Genomic DNA, 21,495 nt, shown 5'->3' with positions numbered 1-21,495 from the left:
TCCACACAACTATGTTACCTAAAAAAAGAAAAAACCGGATCTCCTTGCCTAATAGGCAAAAATGTTGATTATTACACAACCACAACATTGTGGTCAACAGTGGTGCACCCAATATGTAAGTCGAATGTTCTCCCCAACACAAACTTCATATCTCCAGCTTATTTTTCACCCTTAATTGTCAGTATTGCCAATGTGGGTCAGCCTTAACTGACCAAAGTTACTAGGAAGACCACTGTTCTCTATGCTTACTTGTGAGGGGGGGAAAAGCTGGAGATTTGAAATGAAGTTTGTCTTGGGGAGGCCCCCTGGACTTGGGCAGTCATTGGTGTGGTGTTGTAATGGTAAGCATCTCTGCCTAGTAAGCAAGAAGACCCGGGTTCGAGTCCCGTCCGTTTCGTTTCTTCAGCTTTCATCCTGATCGTAGTTGTATGAGAAATGAAGCCGAGCTTCGATGACCGGTCCAATGGAACGCGTTACTGACGCAAGACCTCGGACATTCGGCATGACGCTAGTGTAGCGTGGGTTCCGTTGCCGGTTGCAGGCAGCTGCAGGAGTTGAACTTCGGCATCGGAGAGCTGATGGTGCAGTTCGCGATGCAGCTGGTGAGCCACGGCGGCGCGCTGGCGGTGGCGGTGTGCCGCGGCTGGGAGCTGTCGCTGGCGTGCCTGGCCGCCGTGCCACTCACCGCCGCCTCGCTCAAGGCCGCGGACTCCTACACCAGCCGGCTGTGCAGCGAGGAGGCGGGCGCCCACGGCAAGGCCAGCGCCGTCGCCGAGGAGGTGCTCGGCGCCATCCGCACCGTCGTCGCCTTCGGAGGACAGCAGAAGGAGGTCCAGAGGTAAGACATGCGCCCGGTAACCGTCTCTCCTGACAGATGAGTCCCCGACGGAGACATCTACGTCCTAGCTGAACTTATTTTTCTACTGCTGCATCGTTTTTTCCCACCACCTTCGCATTAGCTTATACACCCTAAGGAAAAAGAAATGACGCACCATGGGCGAATCATCGGAATGGGACGGATGTCGATGGAATTATGCACATCTATAGACAAACAAATGATTACCATTTCAGAAATAAATGATCTATTCAAGAGAAAATCTTCACAAATCTCGAGATGGCTGGAGGGTCCTGCCCATAAAGCCCCAAAATTTCTGAAATGGGGAGAAATCCAGCGACCTTGCTGGCCAAAGTGTGGTTTGCCAAGCATGAAGACAAGTAGCAGAAACTTTAGCCGTGTGCGGCGGGCATTATCTTGCTGAAATGTAAACCCAGGATAGCTTGCATGAATGGAAATAAAATGGGGCGTAGAAAATTAGCGACATACCGCTGTGCTGTAAGGTGCCGCGGATGACAACCAAAGGGATGCTGCTGTGAAATTTAAAAGGTGAGGTAAGTTCCTACGGGACCAAACTGCTGAGCTCATCGATCCCTAGGCTGGCACACTCCTTAATCGAACTTAAATTAACTTACGCTAAGGACAACACACACACACACACCCATGCCCGAGGGTGGACTCGAACACCTCCGACAAGGGGGGGGGGGGGGGGGGGGGGCGTGCGAACCGTGGCAAGGCGCCCTTAGCCTGCGCGGCTGTGAAATAAAATGCCATAGCAGTCCAAAATCCTGGTTGCTGGGCCGTATGCAGGGCGACAGTCAGGTTGGTATCCCACATGTGTGCGGGGCGTCTCCAGACAAGTCTTCGCTGGTCATCGGGGCTCAGTTCGAAGTGGGACTCATCACTCAAGACAATTCTACTCCAGTTAATGAGACTCCAAACCGGAGAAGTGTCTAGAGACGTCCAGGTCATCGGTGGGATACCAGACTGACTATCATCCACCATATGTCCTGAAAAGCTGGAATGCTGGACTCCGAAACCATTTCCTTTATTGCTAGGAACCGTTTGCTTGTCATCTGCGGCACCCTTATAGCACAGTTATACGTCGTTACGTCTTGTTATCCTTCGTAGCAAGCCATCCTGGGCTTACATTTCAGCAAGATAATGCCCACTCGCACACAGCGAGTGTTGCTACTGCTTATCTTTGTGCTCGTATACAATCTGGTGTACATGCAAAATTATATTATTGTACGGCACAGAGTTCAGGAGATACGACGTCATAAACATAGAGCTGCGTGTAGATGAGACTGCAGAGTGAAATTCCAGGAGGTAACCTGATTGAACTGGATTTTGAAGGATCATTGGGATCTCTGGAGTGCACAGCAGAGGACGAGGAAAGCAGTGTTATTAGCATACTGAAGGAGGTGGAGAAATGGAGGTCATTTGAGTGTACTGGCAATATAGGGGAGATAAAGAAGAGGAAGAGAGGGCATGGGGCTTTGTGACACACCTGCAGTGGGATGCAAGATAAGGGCATTGGTATTGTTTACAGTGATAATCGATGGGCAGTGAGATAGGAAGATGACTAAGTCTGGAGTTCGAAAAGGAGGCCAGAACTTACGTGGCCATACACTTTCTGGGAGTTGAGCTGCTGGGTTAGGAGATGAATAAGGTACATTAGTTGGTCATCAGAGGAGACGTTAAGACGGAAGACACACTGGTTAACAGGTAGGAACTGGTGTCAGTTGATGGATGCATCAGGATATAATGGATTCAAAGAACTTGCTGAACAGAGAAGTGAAGCTGATGAAGTGGTACGAAGAAGTATTGCTATGGTGTTTGTGTGGTTTGAGGAACAGTTCCACAGTTCAGGAAGTAACGTGTGGAGAGGACCATCTTGCAAAAGGTTGCAAGGGTTGTGGGAAACGAGAGTGGTCATTCTTGGAGGTGTCGGTAGGTAATAAGGTCGTGACCAAGCAAAGAGTTGCGTTTTTTGGGAAGTACTTGTTTTATGTCTGTTTTGTGATAGTTTGATTTAATTCGGACTTAACTGCTAAGGTCATGAGTCCCTAAGCTTACACACTAGTTAACCTAAATTGTCCTGAGGACAAACACACACACCCATGCCCAAGGGAGGACTCGAACCTCCACTGGGACCAGCTGCACAGTCCATGACTGCAGTGCCTTAGACCGCTCGGCTAATCCCGCGTGGCTGTTGTCTAAGTAATGGAAGCTTGGAGTCAGGAGTGGAATAGGGAGTAATCAAAATGAGGTCATCAGGAATGTGGACAGATGGTGGTGAAATGAGGATATATGGTATTATTAGAATTGTGGACGGATGTAGTGCCTGACAAGGTCTGCTGCAGGGAGGATATGATGTGTATCAGACTGACAGAATTTGAATGGGTGGGATCAAATGTGGGTATCATGAATTCCATGTAGGCATTCCATTTGGTACAGAAATAGTCTTGGAAAACTTTTGTGCAGTGATTGGAATGAGGTGTGTGGGGAAGAGGTTGGGTGTAATGAATGTAGAGGAGAATAGATAATGGTCACCTCCAGTTGGATAAAGGATTGCTGTAGTGAGTTGTCCAAGGAGGTTAAAATAAGCTGATATGATGTACAGAGTGGTGTTGTTTCAGGGATGGGTGTGCTGGGGAACAGAGTGGGAGAAACATCATCTTCGAGGTAGTCTGCAAACTGACACCACTGCTGGAGCTCTGCAGGTGATGTGCAATGGGTTTTCAAGTCACTGGAAGTTACTTAGGTGGAAGAAGTGTAGTCAATACGGGTGAATCTATTTGGATACAGGTAGTGCCACAGATTACTGTTAAGTATTTGAAGAATGGGGTAACGATTTGATTGGTGAGAGTACTGTAGAAGGGTTGTGATCGAACAGGGATATTACGTTGGTGCCCAATTGTGGCTCTGCCTCTGGCAAAGGGAAGGAGATTATCTGGGTGGTATAGAATGTAGGGAGAGATATTGATTGTATGATTGGATGTGAGGAATATCTCATTTCTAAGGAAGACATGGCATTTGTAGTGGGGAATGGTATCCATAAAACGGGGGAGCAGATGTGTGGAACAGGATGTTGTAATGCTGTTTCACAATGATAAAGAGATTGCAAATAGATTGTGAGGGTGGGTACTAGAGGGAGTCTAGACTGTGATGTTGAGGTGGATCAAGATGAAGTGGACCTGGTTGTTGAATTAAGTGATTTTGGGGTTGAGATGGAGTAGATAGAAGGGATATTTGTTGGAGGGAGTGTAAATGTGGTAATGGATGCATGTTTTAGAAGACAATGATCATTACGACGTTCTTTATATTTTCAGCAATAAGAGTTGCACAGAGAGGATAGTTGGAATTGTCAGTGGTTCAAGACACTGAATTCCGGTATGGTAGGTTGGGGCCTGGCTATGAATTTCGCAGAATAGATGGGATGGGAGTAGTTGCAGGCATTGCAGAAATAAGGGAAAGCAAGGTTAGGACATCTTTAAAGAAAATGAGAGGATTTACAGTGTCGATAGGTGGGTGGGTTTTTACAATTGGCTGTGACGTGATCATTATAATGGTGACCCCTTTGGCAGCAATAGGACTGATAATGGGATCTGGAAGATTTGACCTTGTGGTGGTGATGGTATATCACGGTCCCATCTTCAAGGAGATGGTCAATGATTGAGGCAGACTCAGTAAAAACATGGATAAAGTAAGTGGGGCTGAGGACATTGATATGGGGGGATTTGTAGGACTTCTAATTCAGGTTGGGTGTTCAATTCACTTTCCACATCCTCACCTGCAATATCGTGGTCAACTTCGTGTCGTCCCTCGATATCGCAGGTAAGGAAGTGGAAAGTGAAGTTGTGACGTCCCCTTTGAAAAATCATAAATGACAGTGCTGGAAAAACTTCTACGTTATTTGATACAAAGACAGCTGAGTAAAATTGAACGTATTCGGACAGTTCTCTCTGTACTTATTCTGATCATCACTAAACTGGCACACAATATTTTTTTAGCGCAACGCAACCTGACTTTCAATAGTCCCTACAAATAATGGGCCTGACTAACAATAACCTATACCTTTCATGAATCACTTACCTCACAAAAATCTTCGTTACTCGAACTACTGCAATACAGCGAGCGCCAATACTGCCAACTAAATAAAAGATTCTAACTACTGAAGGCACTATAGTCCGTGAGACGAGTGATTGGTACTGACAGTTCCGGCGGGCAGACGGCGCTGTTGCCGAACGTGGCTCACAGCACGCGGCGCCCTGTCTGCTACACGCATTCTCTAGCAGCAGAAATAAAAGCGAGACAAAATACAAGTCGTATTGGTACGCATGAATTTATTTAAAGTTGATGCTTGAAATATATTAACTCGAAAACTGATAAGAGCTATTTAGTACAAGTATCTAAGATGCTGAAACATAATAAAGTTATTTGTTAAACTTCACAACTGAAATGAAAACTATTTTCGCAAGTTGTTGAACATTAGCAGTTTTGGTTTCCATTGTTAAGTATTAGCATTATTAATTTGTTCTACTACAAGCTACAGAATAATTGGTCAGTGTATTAAGAGTTATAATCTGAAGAAAGTACTCACAATATGATGATCTGGTTGTAGATCGATAGCAAACTCCCTCCTTACATTCCTGAATACGTTGTAGTTACTGTAATGGAAAAACACCACTCACATCACTGTCAGAATCTGATTTAACATTGTCTTCCTCAGCACTACTCGAACTATCACTGCTCTCTCCCAGATGTATAATTAAATTTTCGATGCATTCTTTCACAACCCCTTCGGTTTTGGCCGCCTCTCTGATGGCACTTGCAGTGCTGTTTACAATTTTAGCCCACGTCTCGCTTGTCACTTTATTGATAGCTGCTGGAAGGAGAGTTTCCACTTCAGAGATCGTGAATTTTTTATTGTTTGCAGCAATGTAATTTTTTATCTGCGCCCACACTCCTCCAATTGCATTGAAGTGACAGTGGTATGGAGGAAGCCGAACGATTTCATGCCCGCGCCTTTTAGCAATCTCGTCAATTACATATGTTGGAAATTGGGGTTTCTTTTGTGCCACAATTTCGAGCAGTTCCGCCTTCCTTAAATCTTCTCTGAAATCTACTTTTCGCCGTTTCAACTACTGAATGATATCGTCTTTTTTTGTTGCCAAGGTTTGTGCCTTATCGTGAACAACGGAATGATAAGGCGCATTGTCCATAACAATCACTGATGGACTTGTCAGATTCGTCATAAGCGATGTCTCGAACCATTCTGTAAATGCTACACTGTTCATTTCTTCATGGTAATCTCCCGTCTTTTTTGACCGAAACATTTTCAAGCAGTTTGGCACAAAACCTTTCGATGTTCCTGCATGTAAGACAATAATACGCCCTCCTTTGCCAACAGGCACTGCCATTGTCCCCTCGGGCGTTCCATCATTCCAGCCTTTACGTAATGAATGGCTGGCATTGACCCAAGTTTCATCTAACCACACTATACTTTCGAATTCCACACCCATGATCCTGCGCAGAAATCTGCACCGCCATGTAACTACATCTGTCCTTTCCATTAATATTTTGCGTCCGTTAAACAGTGAATAGCTGAAGCCTATGTCTTTCAACACTGTACGCAATGAAAATTTGCTCCCTTTAAAAAGATCGTCTTTATAGAGTGGGATGTTCCCTTCTCTTATTTCTGAAAATCGTCCAAATCTGTCACCTGCTTATTTCTCGGTCGCTTCTTTCCTGGTGTGTGCAGCTTTGTTGTGCCACTCTCGTCACAATCTACACTATACTGTTCTTTCCCTATCTTTACAACAGTGTTCTTACTTATTTTCAATGCTGCTGCAGTTCTCTTCACAACCTGAACAGCAGGAATTAAGGGCACACCTTTGTCCTTTTCTTTCTCAAAGTAATCCCTCACAGAGCACACAAATTCACGGGCCTGGGTGTGTAGCACACTTTTCTTCCTCCGTTTCACTTCTTGTGTTGGGCTGGCACTACCCGCCGCACTAGACATTTTTTACAACGAAACATAAACAAAGAAACACTAAAAACAACAAAAACGAAATAAACTGCGAATTCAACTTCAGACAAACGACGAACGACCGCACCGCCTGCACGCGAGACACTGGTAAGTTTCATAAGCGCGCGCGACCGGGTTTTAGAGCGGCAACGTGGCCCTTGCTACCCGCTCAAAGTCAGGCCGTCATTGGCTGCCTGCCTGCGGTCGCTAGGCAACGGAAAGACGCTACCGAGCTGTCAATACCAAAGACTCGTCTCCCAGACTATAACTACTGATAGGCATAGTTAGCAAATTAAAGATTTTGATAGAAAACAAACAATGTATTTACCTTAATAGCGTTCAAAAGTCATTATATATAATTTTGTGACATCCAATTCTACAAATTTTCTTTTTCTGACGGACACACGTCCAGATCGTCCACTCAAAACTCTTGCATCTCTCTGTCCACATCCACCACTGCTGGCGGCTCACCTCCAACTGCACAACGCTACGCGCTGTTCACATCCTACTGCCCAACACTACACAAGCGAATATTCCAACAATGAGTCCAACCAGTCACAGACTGCACACAGCACAGTCAGTGATTTTCAGACAGAGAGCTACGTGGCGTTACCAACATTAAAACCTAAACAGCCTACTAACAAAGTGTGAGTGTGGGAGGATGATGGGGGAAGCATTGGGGTTGTTTTTGGGTGGGTGTAGTAGCGAGGGGTGGTAAGGAGGCTTTGGAACCAAAGATTGGGCAGCGTTTTTTGGAGAAGGGGGTGAGTGTGAAAGTTGATGTTCAGGTACCTAAGTAGTACAAAGTCTTTCCTCAGGATTGTTTGGAGGATTTTGAAGTTTTGGAGATTTTTTTTTATTTTGAGGATAAGACATTTGGGTTTGGGGAATTTTTGGACCTCGATTGGAGAGGGTGCCGGTGTGAAAATCAGAGGAAGACGTTGTAGGGGGTGGGAATTGTCATGAATTTTTATAGTATTGTCTGATTAAGTTTGTGGCTTTTCTGAGTGTGGAACTCGGAGCAGCATTGGTGTTTTGGCATTTCGATGGTTTTCAGTCGCTGTTGGAGGGAATGATGGTTGCTGGATACTAGATGATGGAATCTGTCGGTTGTGCAGGTCATTCAGTATGGCTTGCATCAGTTGGTATTGTGTAGTTTGTGGAAGAGAAGCTTGTGAAATCCTGTTGTTACTGTTGCTGAGTGGAAGTCTTAGCTTAGTGAGAAACGGTAGTGAGGTGTGGGAAGAGAAAGAGACGCAAGTATTTTGAATGTGGTGTGAGACGATACGGTAGACAGGGGAGGACAGATGCGTGGTGGTGAGTGAGATGCCATTTCCCATGTGGGACAGTGGAGCAGTATTTGCTGATATGCAGGTGATTGATTTGACGGGGCTATCCACGATGGCGGGCGGCGATAGACGGCAATGAGTCGTGTGGTTGGCCGCGAAAGGTTGCCGATGATGATGGGGGGGGGGGGGTGCAGTGGACTTGTGGATGATGAGCCAGATGCTGACGACTAAATGTCACCAAAACAATAAGGATGACAGTAGCTATGTCTGGGGCATGCTGTGATGACAGCAGCAACGAACGAAGGTGGTGGAGGTAGCAATGGCAGAGGTAGTGGCGGCAGAAGAGTTGGTGGGTGGTGGTAGCGGAACCAGAGGCACAGAGACAAGTAAAGCCCCGAAAGCCAATTTGTGGGCAACTACGACAATCCACAAGGTGAGGTGAGGTCAAGCTGACGTGACAAGTAGTAGAATTTAAAAACACTCATGGCAGTTCTTGACAACAACGAGTAACACACACACACACACACACACACACACACACACACACACACACGGGGCTGGGGGGAGGGAGGGCGAAATACAGATAAGAAAGAGTAGACACTAAAATATGACACACACTGAAACAGTGAGTGAATTGAAAATATCGATCTAGCACTAGGAGTGTACACGCCAGTCTAGTCAACAGCTACTGAGGATGCAGTTATATGGTTACAGGGTATTGGCAATTAATTTGGGAGCAGATGACGAGTTTAAGCTCTGTAGCCTGTCAAAGCCAAGCTGAATAACCTTTTTTCGTTCCTGTTGAAAGGGTAATAGTGCAGAAAATTGATATGGGTCGGCAGTAACTGTTTCGTAGGCAACCTTAAGAGTAATAACGTCATGTGAGGCGTCTCGCATACAAAGAACATACAGTTTCCGGCCGCGAGTGAGACCTCACAAGACTCGAAGGTATCTCTCGGTATATGACGACTCTTTTCACCGCGTCTGTGCAGTTAAGCTAAGTTTATCTTTAACTTTTGTATTTAACATATGATTTTTCCCTATGAAGTGTAACTGCTTTGATAAAGATGGTGGACTTGTGACTGCCATTACGACTGCACAGAAAATGTGTTCTCACTGATAGCACATGATGTCCAATGTTATTTCAGAGCTAGATAACCGAAAACCATCACGGACATTTGACTAACTACAATAGGTATCAGCAAATAAATAAATAAAAATGTTATTTGCTAATCAGACAGAACTTTCCTTCTCTCATTATCTTTTATGTCAGTACACTCCTGATTCTGTGGTAATCAGTACTTTATAATACAAAGTTATCTGTTGAGTATCTGAATTAATTGTCGCTGTTTGTTAGACAGAAAACAGACGCCATCGAAGTCTCTTGAAGGTTTCCTTTACTCTGTTTGCAACATGTGGAGTCGCACTGTCATGAAGCAGAATAACTTTGTCATGTCTCTGAAAACATTGGAGACAAGTTGAATAATTGTGCTTCATAGTGTTCACCGTCTGACCAGCTCATGGTACACCACATCGATCAGGACGCATCTAATGATACACTTCCAAGTCAGGGACTGTGATCGTTTAAACCACTCTCTGCACGTTTTCCTGACACAGCATGTTCTCCGTACATTTCCAACTGCAAACGTCAATTTTCCGCAGCAGATTTCTTGGGATGAAAACAGATGCATTTCCTGCAAATGCTTGTTTGTAGGGGCAAAACCCGCCGTATTCAGAGCAATACACAGGCATGGTTTTTTTTTTTTTTTCATTCCACTTGAAAGTCACACAGACATCAGAAAGCCCACTGTTTCTACTGTTCAGTAGGTCTCTTGTCGCTGTTTGCGCTGATGCTCTAGTACAACTGTTGCCCCGCTCCCTCAGCTTCGAGAATTAATTGAAGCTCTCAGTACACTGACCCGACGTAGCCCGTGCTGACATTTCACTTTGGAATACTTGCGCGATGAGCTCAATACAGGTAACTTAGTGAGAAGGCAATGGTTTAAAATTAGGGTGGACAAAATAGACCTAGCATAGAAAATATTTCATGGATTTTGAGACAGGCAACTCAGGGTCGATGATGTAACTTGCACTGTCTATTTTAAGAAGAGTGGAATACACTGCACAAAAGAATTAAAGAGTCATTCATTGAAATCGCGTCATTTTCCCCCAACGCTACACATAAGTGTGAAATTTCCAAACTGTGGATTCTTACAGGGACCCTTTGTGTTTTATTCATGCAAGTCCCAATGCATACCCTGATCCTGTTTCCCACGATCATGAAAACAGAGAGCGAGAAGAAAGAGGGCTGAAAAAGGCATAAACACGCTTTGCTACTTCAGATCAAGATGATCGATCCGTCGTACATCGCACACCAAACTGTCGTTGTTGTTGTTGTGGTCTTCAATCCTGAGACTGATTTGATGCAGCTCTCCATGCTACTGTATCCTGTGCAAGCTGCTTCATCTCTCAGTACCTACTGCAGCCAACATCCTACTTAATCTGCTTAGTGAATTCATCTCTTGGTCTCCCTTTACGATTTTTACCCTCCACGCTGCCCTCCAATACTAAATTAGTGATCCCTCGATGTCTCTGAACATATCCTACAAACGGATCCCTTCTTCTACTCAAGTTGTGCCACAAGCTCCTCTTCTCCCCGATTCTATTCAATACCTCCTCATTAGTTATGTGATCTACCCATCTAATCTTCAGCATTCTTCTGTAGCACCACATTTCGAAAGCTTCTATTCTCTTCCTGTCCAAACTATTTATCGTCCATGTTTCACTTCCACACATGGCTACACTCCATACAAATACTTTCAGAAACGACTTCCTGACACTTATATCTATACTCGATGTTAACAAATTTCTCTTCATCAGAAACGCTTTCTTTGCCATTGCCAGTCTACATTTTATATCCTCTCTACTTCGACCAACATCAGTTATTTTGCTCCCTAAATAGCAAAACTCCTTTACTACTTTAATCATCTTATTTCCAAATCTAATTCCCTCAGCGTCACCCGACTTAATTCGACTACATCCCATTATCCTCGTTTTGCTTCTGTTGATGTTCATCTTATACTCTCCTTTCAAGACACTGTCCATTCCGTTCAACTGCTCTTCCAAGTCCTTTGCTGTCTCTGACAGAATTACAAGGTCATCGGCGAACCTCAAAGTTTTTATTTCTTCTCCGTGGATTTTAATACCTAGTCCGAACCTTTCTTTTGTTTCCTTTACTGCTTGCTCAATATACAGATTGAATAACATCGGGGATAGGCTACAACCCCGTCTCACTCCCTTCCCAACCACTGCTTCCCTTTCATACCCCTAGACTCTTATAACTGCCATCTGGTTTCTGTACAAATTGTAAATAGCCTTTCGCTCCCTGTATTTTACCACTTTCACCTTCAGAATCAACATTGTCAAAAGCTTTCTCTAAGTCTACAAATGCTAGAAACGTAGGTTTGCCTTCCCTTAATCTGTCGTTATCGACTACGAAATCTATGAAAATAAGAGTCTCACGGGAAGGGGTGGTTTCATTAACGGCTTTTATGCCACATGAAGCCTTTTCGTGTCGACAGTGAGCGGCTACGTGTCTGAAATGTTTTCCTCGGCCACCCATAAGAACACGCGTGATTTCAACTTCAGGTCTCGCGGTCTGGCCTGCATGGCGGAGGCGGGAAGGAAAATGACGGGATGTGGTTAAGGCGGGGAGGGGGAAGGGGCTGTCGACTACCGTGTAACTGGTCTACGGTGCCGTTGGGCATTGTTGTTGTTGTTGTGCTCTTCAGTCCTGAGACTGGTTTGATTCAGCTCTCCATGCTACTCTATCCTGTGTAAGCTTCTTCATCTCTAACTACTGCAACCTACATCCTCCCGAATCTGCTTAGTGTATTCATCTCTTGGTCTCCCTCAATGATTTTTACCCTCCACGCTGCCCTGCAGTTCTAGATTGGTGCTCCCTTGATGCCTCAGAACATCTCCTACGAACCGATCCCTTCTTCTAGTCAATTTGTGCCATAAACTCCTCCCCAATTCTATTCAATACTTCCTCATTAGGTATGTGATCTAGTTGTGGTGAAATTTTGTGCCAAAGTTACATTAAGCCACCTTACACCTCACATAATCTTCTTAACGCTGACCTATTTTTCGCATGTCTCGACACCGTGCTGGAGGCAACGCCATGTCCGAGGGTGAGGTCGCAGGGCGCAACGCTTTTGCATCGTTACAATGGAATGTTGCAGGCATGTTTGAGTCAAATTTCGCACTTCTGCATCGCATATTGGGAAAATGATGGTGGTTCAAAAAAGTGACCTCTTAATTCTTTTGCGTAGTGTATTTTCCAGGTCACTTTTATTTGCTCACCCTGTATGAGCTCAGACAGGTGTCAGATAAGGACGAAAACAAAATCTGGGGACGTGTCACGCAGCCAACCTAAGAAAACTCCTAAGAACAGTGTAACGGTCCGTCACGCTGCCTTCCTTCTGCCGATAGATAACAAATCTCCGTGCCTCATTAATACCTGTTTATGTAGTGTGTCTTACAGCCCGTTCATATTTCTTAACAAGTCATCACGCAATGATTTATATTCGTTGCATCAGATCTACAGATGAACAGGCCAGGAGAGTCAATCACAATTTTCATGTGACCTTGTAACGCCGGAAATGCATATCCTCCTATTTCCATCTATTGTACCATAATTTTTTCCTTATGTTGTTACCTGAATATAAAACATTTCTGTGTCTTTGTACATTGTAATTGTTTTACTATTTGTATATATATTTATGCATTTATGTCGATGTATAATTGATTTGTTGTGTAAAGATTATTTGTATTTATACGCTGGGTCTGGCCTAGGGAAAACTATACTATCGAACGAATACATCGATAGGTCGTGTGGCGAACGAAAGTGTTCAGGATCTTTGGTAGTGTTAACTCTGGCGCGTGGAGCGCGGGCAGAGCAGTGGGAGTCTGGCTGGGGTGGTGCAGTGGAGCAGGTGTGTTGTGTGAAGCTCCCGCGAGTTGCCGCGCTTTCGGGGTTTGGCAGCATGTAATTGCGCTCGACTTGCGATGATAGTTTCTGACATGGTGTCGCGGACGGGAAGCATTAGCTGGCGCACATCAAGAGCCCGTTTCGTCTGGTGACCGTGTCGAGAAGAAGGCGCGCCAACATCCAGCTTCTGCAACAGCGACGGCCGACAATGAGTGACTGTCGCCACCTCCTCGATCGACAACTTCAAATCTTCAATCAACCAACAAGGAAGACTAAAAGCACGTAAAGTTTCAGAACTGTATGGCAGACCTCAGCTTTTCAAACTGTTCCATTTGCCTCGCAAAATTACAGCAACTTAGCATGAACTTTTGTTGCTCATTGTCCCAATTGCATTACCAAGCAGGGTCCCTTCCTTTTCCGAAATGAACCCGAGTGTCGTTGAAATTCAGACGCCAGCATTAAAGTAAATTAACTTTCAATTTTCCGGTTTTATTAATTCTTTTGCTAAATTAAGTCAGAGTGCAGCGAAAGTTATTACTTCTGACAAACTTTCAGTTTTCACACTACACGTGTCAACCTTCAGTTGCCACGCTTCTAGTGCTAATTATATGTGTAATTACCTTTCTTTTTCAGTTACTATAGTAATTGTCCTTAGGACTGGCGACCGTAATTTCCCCCAAATCTCAAATATCTAATTACCGCTAGTTAACTGTTAACGTAACGGCCGCACATTTACTTTCTTCATTAACTTTACCCCTTTTCAAAATTAATTTCCACCAGTTTCATTTGCATTTTTCCTTTCATTGAGATGTAACCCTTTCCTCCCTCTTTACCGACAGATTAACTTCGGTGACGATTGCTTTTCCCAAATTTCCATTAGGTACACGCGGTTTGATTTTTCACTGTCATTAAGGTCGATAAGGGAGAGGCAGGTTACACGTGGCGACCTGGTGACAGGACAATCTTCAGATTTGAGGTTGTTCTGGACACGAATTTTGCATTGTTCAAATCTCGTAACAAAGTACTGATTACGAAATGGTCGATACGTCAGCGAGAATATTAGTGTGAGGAATCCTAATTAGATTTGAGATTTGGCTTTTATATTGAAAAATATTAAAATGAGTGAAGGCAGCAATTGCCAAAATTTGGTAGACTTGGATACGGAACAATCGGTCGAACAGTGGGAAACGCGCACCGCGGTACCCATTGTTCAGGGGCAGGCGGCTAGCATGAAAGACGCGACCGCCGAAACGCAACAAAGAGCAGAAATAGAATTCCAAACTTTAGAAATTGTTTCGGAATCGGAAGTGAAAATCAAATCTGAATCCCTTGATGACGAATACGGGGGGGGACAATTAAAGAGGGAGCCGCTGCGGGAGTAAAATCGGTAGTTTCCGGGAATTTAACTGATTTATTGAATGTTTTGATTAACGAAATCAGGAGTCAATCGGCAGAAATTACAGCTCTGTCTGCCAAGCAAGAAGATCAGGCTGCCAAGTAAGAAGCTCAGGCTGCCAAGCAAAAAGCTCAGGCTGCCAAGCAAGAAGCTCAGGCTGCCAAGCAAGAAGCTCAGGCTGCCAAGCAAGAAGCTCAGGCTGCCAAGCAAGAAGCTCAGGCTGCCAAGCAAGAAGCTCAGGCTGCCAAGCAAGAAGCTCAGTCTGAAAAAATTGAAGGAATGCTAGATAATCAGAACAAAGCTGTTAATGTTGTTAACAACAATGTTGAAGTTGTTAACACAAAAGTTGATAAAATCAAAGACGATATTGTCGTGATTAATACCGAAATCGGTAATCTTAAACAGGATATGATAGGCGTTCAGGCGGAAATTGCGAGCATAAATACTCGTTTTGATTCCGAAATTAGCAGAATCGAGAAAAGTGTAGGAGACGCAGTTGCTCCGATCATCGAGAATAAGGTGACGGAACAAATTCAATTAGTGAGAAAAGAGGATCAACAGAAGGTGGAAACTTTAAAGGCTTTAGTATCCAAAGTAGATACCAAAGTGACGAAGCAGGCTAATACCTGCGAAGAGAAAAAGAGGGAAGTGGAAACGCTTGCGACAACCACTTGCCAAGTGATTACGAGGGTTTCGGAATTAGAAAGGAAACTTGACGAAAAACAGAGCTATGTGCCAATCTGTGCACATAGTTCGGTGTTGTTGACGAAAGAGGAGCGGTTCGACCCCTTGAAAAAAGGCGGCATACACCCGACGGATTTCATTAAAAATTGTGGAAGAGTTTTACCCAGATCATGGACTAATGAGAGAAAAATTAATGCGGTTATTGATGCGTTGGCTGGTGATGCCAAGCGTTGGGGCTTAAACCTCAACATTACGAACCTGACTTTTGACGAATTTAAAAATTTGTTTCTGGCTGAATACTGGTCAGAGCAAAAACAGCAAAGTGTCTGGCGCGAATTTGTCGTATCGAGGCCTTTCGATGCGAATTCGCGAGGCTCGATGAAGGAGTTTTGTGAGGGCTGGATCCGCAAGTTGGAATATTTGCGTGATCGCCGCACGGAATCCGAAGTAGTCTGGGAACTCTACAAGAAGCTTCCAGATGATACAAAACGCTACGTAGGAAGCAATTACAGGACAATCAATGATTTCCTGGAAAGAGTTGAGGACGAGGACAATTGGCGCAATAATCGCGATACTGGTAGAGGCCGTGGTAACAACAACGGGTACCACAGCAACCACAACAATGATAACTATGGGAATAATGCATACCGCAATCTTGGCAGCAATAACAATAATGGTTCGTGCCGTAACGACAATCGGTACAATGCAAATAATAACAGGAATGACGGAAACCAGTATCATACTAGAGTGATACGGACTTCACAGAATAGTAATAACGCCAGAGGGTGCGACCAGCCGCCTCAGCAGCATCCAGGGAGCGTATCTGCTGGGACGAGACAGGGAAACCATTAGCCGCGCCGGTGAGGGGCCCACCGGGCGTGGAGAAATTTTGGCGGCCCAATAACAGGAGAAAACCCAGGTGTCGTCGTTATGAAAATTCCGTATGGAATAATCAACGGCGGGAGAGTGTGCCAGTGTTAGGAGAAAGGAGTGCACCCACAAGTAGTAGATCAGCTGTATACACGGCAGTAAAAAAAACATTCACTGTCAGTGAGAACAATTTAAGTAGTGTTCCGGAAATCGATTATAAAGTGGCAGCTGTAATACCCACTGCGGAACTGGAGATTGAGTTTAAGAATAATTCGCAAGTGTTGAGAGAAGATCAGATGTCGGATAAAACGTCCGTCATTGAGCGAGGGGATGTAGAGAGGGATAAGGTCTGGTTAAGGCAGTTCGGTCGCTTATACGACGAACTAAGAGATTATAGGGGCCTGTACGGGAGAAGTGTTTATAGGGAGCGCAGGCAGGATTTGCCGCGTCTCGTCCCACAGGAAGATAGTAGTTGTGAAGTGATAGAAAGTTCTGGCCCTAACCGGCAGACTTTACCGAAAGTTGTAGTGGTAGAAGTAGCCGACCCATCCGACGCGAACATCCAGTTTAAACATTGCGACAGTATTAAGGAGAAAGATTACGAAAATTTTAGTGATAGCCGGACACGATTGGTAGAAAAGCACGTAGATTACAGCGTGTATGAGGTTAGAGCTGACGTTATGCGGTCAGACGGTAGCAGTGTGGGTTGCGCAGATCCAGAGGAAGTAATTTCAGATGCTACTGGGCACATTCCTCCAGGTAGATTGGCAGATGAGATCAATCTGACCAAAGTGGAATCAACGAAGGTGACAATTTGTGAATTGATAGCAAAGCAACACTCACTAGTTGACGAGTTACAGGAAAAGGTTTCGGTATTGGAGGCGAAGCTACAGACTAAGCCTCAGGACAAACGTGTTGAAATTAAAACTGTATGTGAACAGAGGCTGAAAAAACCGCCAGATAAGCCGAATTTAGGATCAAAGCCGGATGGTTTTTTCTGGAGTGACCTGGATATAGACGAGGATTTACTGTGGAAAAATAATGAAACAGTCGAGGACAAGTGTAGACAGATAGTAGTGTCTGTTAATATGCACGACCTACAACTAAACGTGTTGATTGACACCGGTGCAGAATTGAGTGCTGTATCTGGGAAAATATTTGAGTTACTGAAAGACAGACCCGGCATCGTAGTTATGCCAGTAACAGGAGTGAAAATTTCCGGTGCTACTGGGAAGGCCAGTAAACCGGTCACAAAACAGATTTTTGTCAACTTCGAGATATGTGGGGCACGATTTGAGCAAGAGTTTGTCGTCGTGCCAGACTTAACTACGGAAGTAATTATCGGGTTAGATTGGCTATTAAAGTACCGTGCAGTGATTAATTGCGAAAGCAAAACTTTGACATGTACGTCCCAAGATAAAACAATAGTAGTTAGTTTTGACGAGGCAGGAGACGGTGTGCATAGGCAATACCAGCCTATACACATTGTTAACTGGCCGAATGGTATTGACGTAGGTATGAATTTGAACTACTGTAATGTGAGGAATCTCGGCATTGACAATAGCGTAGAAAGTGAATTGGAAAGTATTGTAGACGGTGTGTCAAACATAACACACGAACAAAGACGAGGCCTGTATGAAGTAATAATGAGGAATAAGAGTGTGTTTTCAGACAAACCGGGACTTGTGGAAGAAATAATCAAATTCCCTCCACCGATTGACATTAATATTGGTGTGAAAAAAAAGATCGTTTGCGAGAAGTAATGAAGCTAAGAGCCGATGCTCGCATACGTCGACATGACGCTAAAGCGCGTTTTGCTAAGTTTGCAATCGGAGACTTAGTACATGTAAAATCTCATGAGAAATCGAGCGAGATAGACAATGAAATCTCTAAATTTAAGCTTGTTTATAATGGACCATATAAAGTCATTGGTATATCTCACACAAATGCATATTGCTTAGAGTATCCAAGCTCTGGAAAACTATTAGGTATACGGAACATTGTAGACTTGAAATTGTACCAACCTAGGATTGATTAATACCACAGAATGGGTAATTTGTACAGTATGTGAATATAGAGTGTAAGATTTAAACGATTTGCTAGATTGTCATGCTTTTACCTGACCAAGAGGACATTAAAGAAGTTGTAATTAATAAGTAATTAAATTTTACTAAATGATTTAAGAGAGTGATTATTAATCATTCGAAAAATCCAACCTGCTAGCTTAAGTTTTCAGCTGAGTCACAGTAGATGAAGCATTGTAAATATGATTTTGTAATTAGCTGTAAGATTCCATGAATATGTGTTTTACTAGTCATTGCCGATGTACTTAGACGCTGTTTTAAGTTTCAGGCTAGTACATGCGTGTGATGATGGACAGTGTTGATTTATCCACTGTGATAGAATTAATGGACTCCTTGAGATTACTCGGGAGTGAGTTTTTCCGAAAGAGTTCAGTGAAACGGACATTCTGGAGATGCCGTTACACAGGGCGAGTGAGATCAAGCGTGCCGCACAGGCGGGCGCAACAATACTGGCGGGGCGCAGTCGCTGTCGGCTCTTGTGCCGCTGTCGGCTCTTGTGCCGCTGTCGGCATTCTTTGTACTTGCGAGTACGGAAGGCGGAGTTGTTTTCTTCCCGGACAGCTGATGTGAAAGAATTCTGCTGTCAATATTTATGTTTTTTCGATCTGATGTGTGTAATTTTCTTGTTTACCGTTTAAGTGGACTCTCATGGCGAGAGTATTAATTATGAAAAGGTTATATAAAATGTGTATTCTATGTAATTAATTATTAATTTGCATATTTGATATACCTGTTTTTTATGACCATGTACTCTGATTAATTTTGTAAATAGTATTCCATTTCTTGATACTGTTAGGAATTTTGACAATTTTAGGATAGCTAAACCATTTTCTATGTTTTCTATGAATTTTAATATGTTGTCAACCTGTTTTATTTTGTGCAAGATGACAGAGTGGAATAAGATTAGGAGTGTCTCCACTCAATTACTACGGTCCAAAAATTGGTTTATGGTTAATTAAACGAATGCTAAATTTTGTTGACGTTTTGAGCATATGCATTTCCGCTGTTTCTTTTTGGGGACATTTTCTGAGTCTGTTTAGGTTACACGAACATCCTCAGACAATGTGGGGCACGTGTAACGCCGGAAATGCATATCCTCCTATTTCCATCTATTGTACCATAATTTTTTCCTTATGTTGTTACCTGAATATAAAACATTTCTGTGTCTTTGTACATTGTAATTGTTTTACTATTTGTATATATATTTATGCATTTATGTCGATGTATAATTGATTTGTTGTGTAAAGATTATTTGTATTTATACGCTGGGTCTGGCCTAGGGAAAACTATACTATCGAACGAATACATCGATAGGTCGTGTGGAGAACGAAAGTGTTCAGGATCTTTGGTAGTGTTAACTCTGGCGCGTGGAGCGCGGGCAGAGCAGTGGGAGTCTGGCTGGGGTGGTGCAGTGAAGCAGGTGTGTTGTGTGAAGCTCCCGCGAGTTGCCGCGCTTTCGGGGTTTGGCAGCATGTAATTGCGCTCGACTTGCGATGATAGTTTCTGACATGGTGTCGCGGACGGGAAGCATTAGCTGGCGCACATCAAGAGCCCGTTGCGTCTGGTGACCGTGTCGAGAAGAAGGCGCGCCAACATCCAGCTTCTGCAACAGCGACGGCCGACAATGAGTGACTGTCGCCACCTCCTCGATCGACAACTTCAAATCTTCAATCAACCAACAAGGAAGACTAAACGCACGTAAAGTTTCAGAACTGTATGGCAGACCTCAGCTTTTCAAACTGTTCCATTTGCCTCGCAAAATTACAGCAACTTAGCATGAACTTTTGTTGCTCATTGTCCCAATCGCATTACCAAGCAGGGTCCCTTCCATTTCCGAAATGAACCCGAGTGTCGTTGAAATTCAGACGCCAGCATTAAAGTACAATCATTCCATTTCACTGCTTTAATTTCAAAGTTCAGTTTAAGTATTCATAGCTGGCTACAATATTTAGATTACGCAAGCACAAATCTCTTATTTCTAAATTGCGTATATTCAAGTAGCTTTTGAAATGATTGTTGAGGGAGTCCAACACTAACCGTATTTTACTGAATTTCGATGTGCTTAAGAAAGAAAGCTTCTTATTAATTTCAGTCACTAAATTAACTTTCAATTTTCCGGTTTTATTAATTCTTTTGCTAAATTAAGTCAGAGTGCAGCGAAAGTTATTACTTCTGACAAACTTTCAGTTTTCACACTACACGTGTCAACCTTCAGTTGCCATGCTTCTAGTGCTAATTATATGTGTAATTACCTTTCTTTTTCAGTTACTATAGTAATTGTCCTTAGGACTGGCGACCGTAATTTCCCCCAAATCTCAAATATCTAATTACCGCTAGTTAAGTGTTAACGTAACGGCCGCACATTTACTTTCTTCATTAACTTTACCCCTTTTCAAAATTAATTTCCACCAGTTTCATTTGCATTTTTCCTTTCATTGAGATGTAACCCTTTCCTCCCTCTTTACCGACAGATTAACTTCGGTGACGATTGCTTTTCCCAAATTTCCATTAGGTACACGCGGTTTAATTTTTCACTGTCATTAAGGTCGATAAGGGAGGGGCAGGTTACAACCTGAAGCTGAGAGTTATAATTTATAAAAACAGAAATCGTTGACATAACCGTCACTGAGTTTCCCTTAGGCAACCTGCCTCATCTGTTATGATCAGCTCACGAGAATAACCTGGTACATGTTTCAGGTTCAACGAGAAGTTGCAAGATGCTGTGAAGGTTGGCTTTAAGAGGAACCTAGCCGGCGGACTGTACTCTGCTATCTCGTCTTTCTCCGTGTACATCGTATATGCCGTGGCGTCCTGGTACGGCGTGTACCTCTTCCTCAGGGACAAGGAGTATCCCGAGAGCCAGAGGAAGTACGACGCAGCAACCGTGATCACAGTAAGTGTGCTAGCTATTCCGTCGAGACTATGGGACCACCTACTTCAAGATATTATATCGGTGGTGGATGCACTACTCTGTGTGCGTATATACAACAGAAACAGATTAGTAGCAATGGTAAGAAACTTTTTTCGTCGTGGCATATTAATGTGGGCTTGGTTTTCGGCTTTGAACTACGCCGTTACAGTGTGCCAAATTCATTAAAAGTTATCTGTTCTGCATTTATACTGACATGCAAACTCCGTAAACAACTGTGGAGTACGTAGCGAGGTGCCGCACTTGTTCGCTGGACTCGCATCAGGGACAACGACAGTTCAAATTCGCCTTCGACCATCCAGATTTAGGTTTCCTGTGATTTCCCTCAATCGCTTAAGGCAAACGCTTGGACGGCTCCTTTGAAAGGGCATGGACCATTTC

At 43.7% G+C, this 21,495-nt stretch overlaps 1 protein-coding gene across 1 annotated transcript in view; it reads left to right on the top strand.

Moving 5' to 3' along the window:
- The window catches only part of LOC124606683 (ATP-dependent translocase ABCB1-like), a 222,293-nt gene that overhangs the window by 69,591 nt on the left and 131,207 nt on the right, over nucleotides 1-21,495 (top strand). Inside the window, exons 7-8 of the mRNA XM_047138698.1 lie at nucleotides 542-838; nucleotides 20,883-21,078. Coding sequence (XP_046994654.1) covers nucleotides 542-838; nucleotides 20,883-21,078 — 493 coding nt within the window. The remainder of the gene's footprint in view (nucleotides 1-541; nucleotides 839-20,882; nucleotides 21,079-21,495) is intronic.

The sequence above is a fragment of the Schistocerca americana genome, chromosome 3, assembly GCF_021461395.2.
Source record: "Schistocerca americana isolate TAMUIC-IGC-003095 chromosome 3, iqSchAmer2.1, whole genome shotgun sequence".
Lineage (NCBI taxonomy): Eukaryota > Metazoa > Arthropoda > Insecta > Orthoptera > Acrididae > Schistocerca > Schistocerca americana.
Note: the sequence above shows the minus strand (reverse complement) of the source record. Positions and strands in the feature narration are given on the sequence as shown.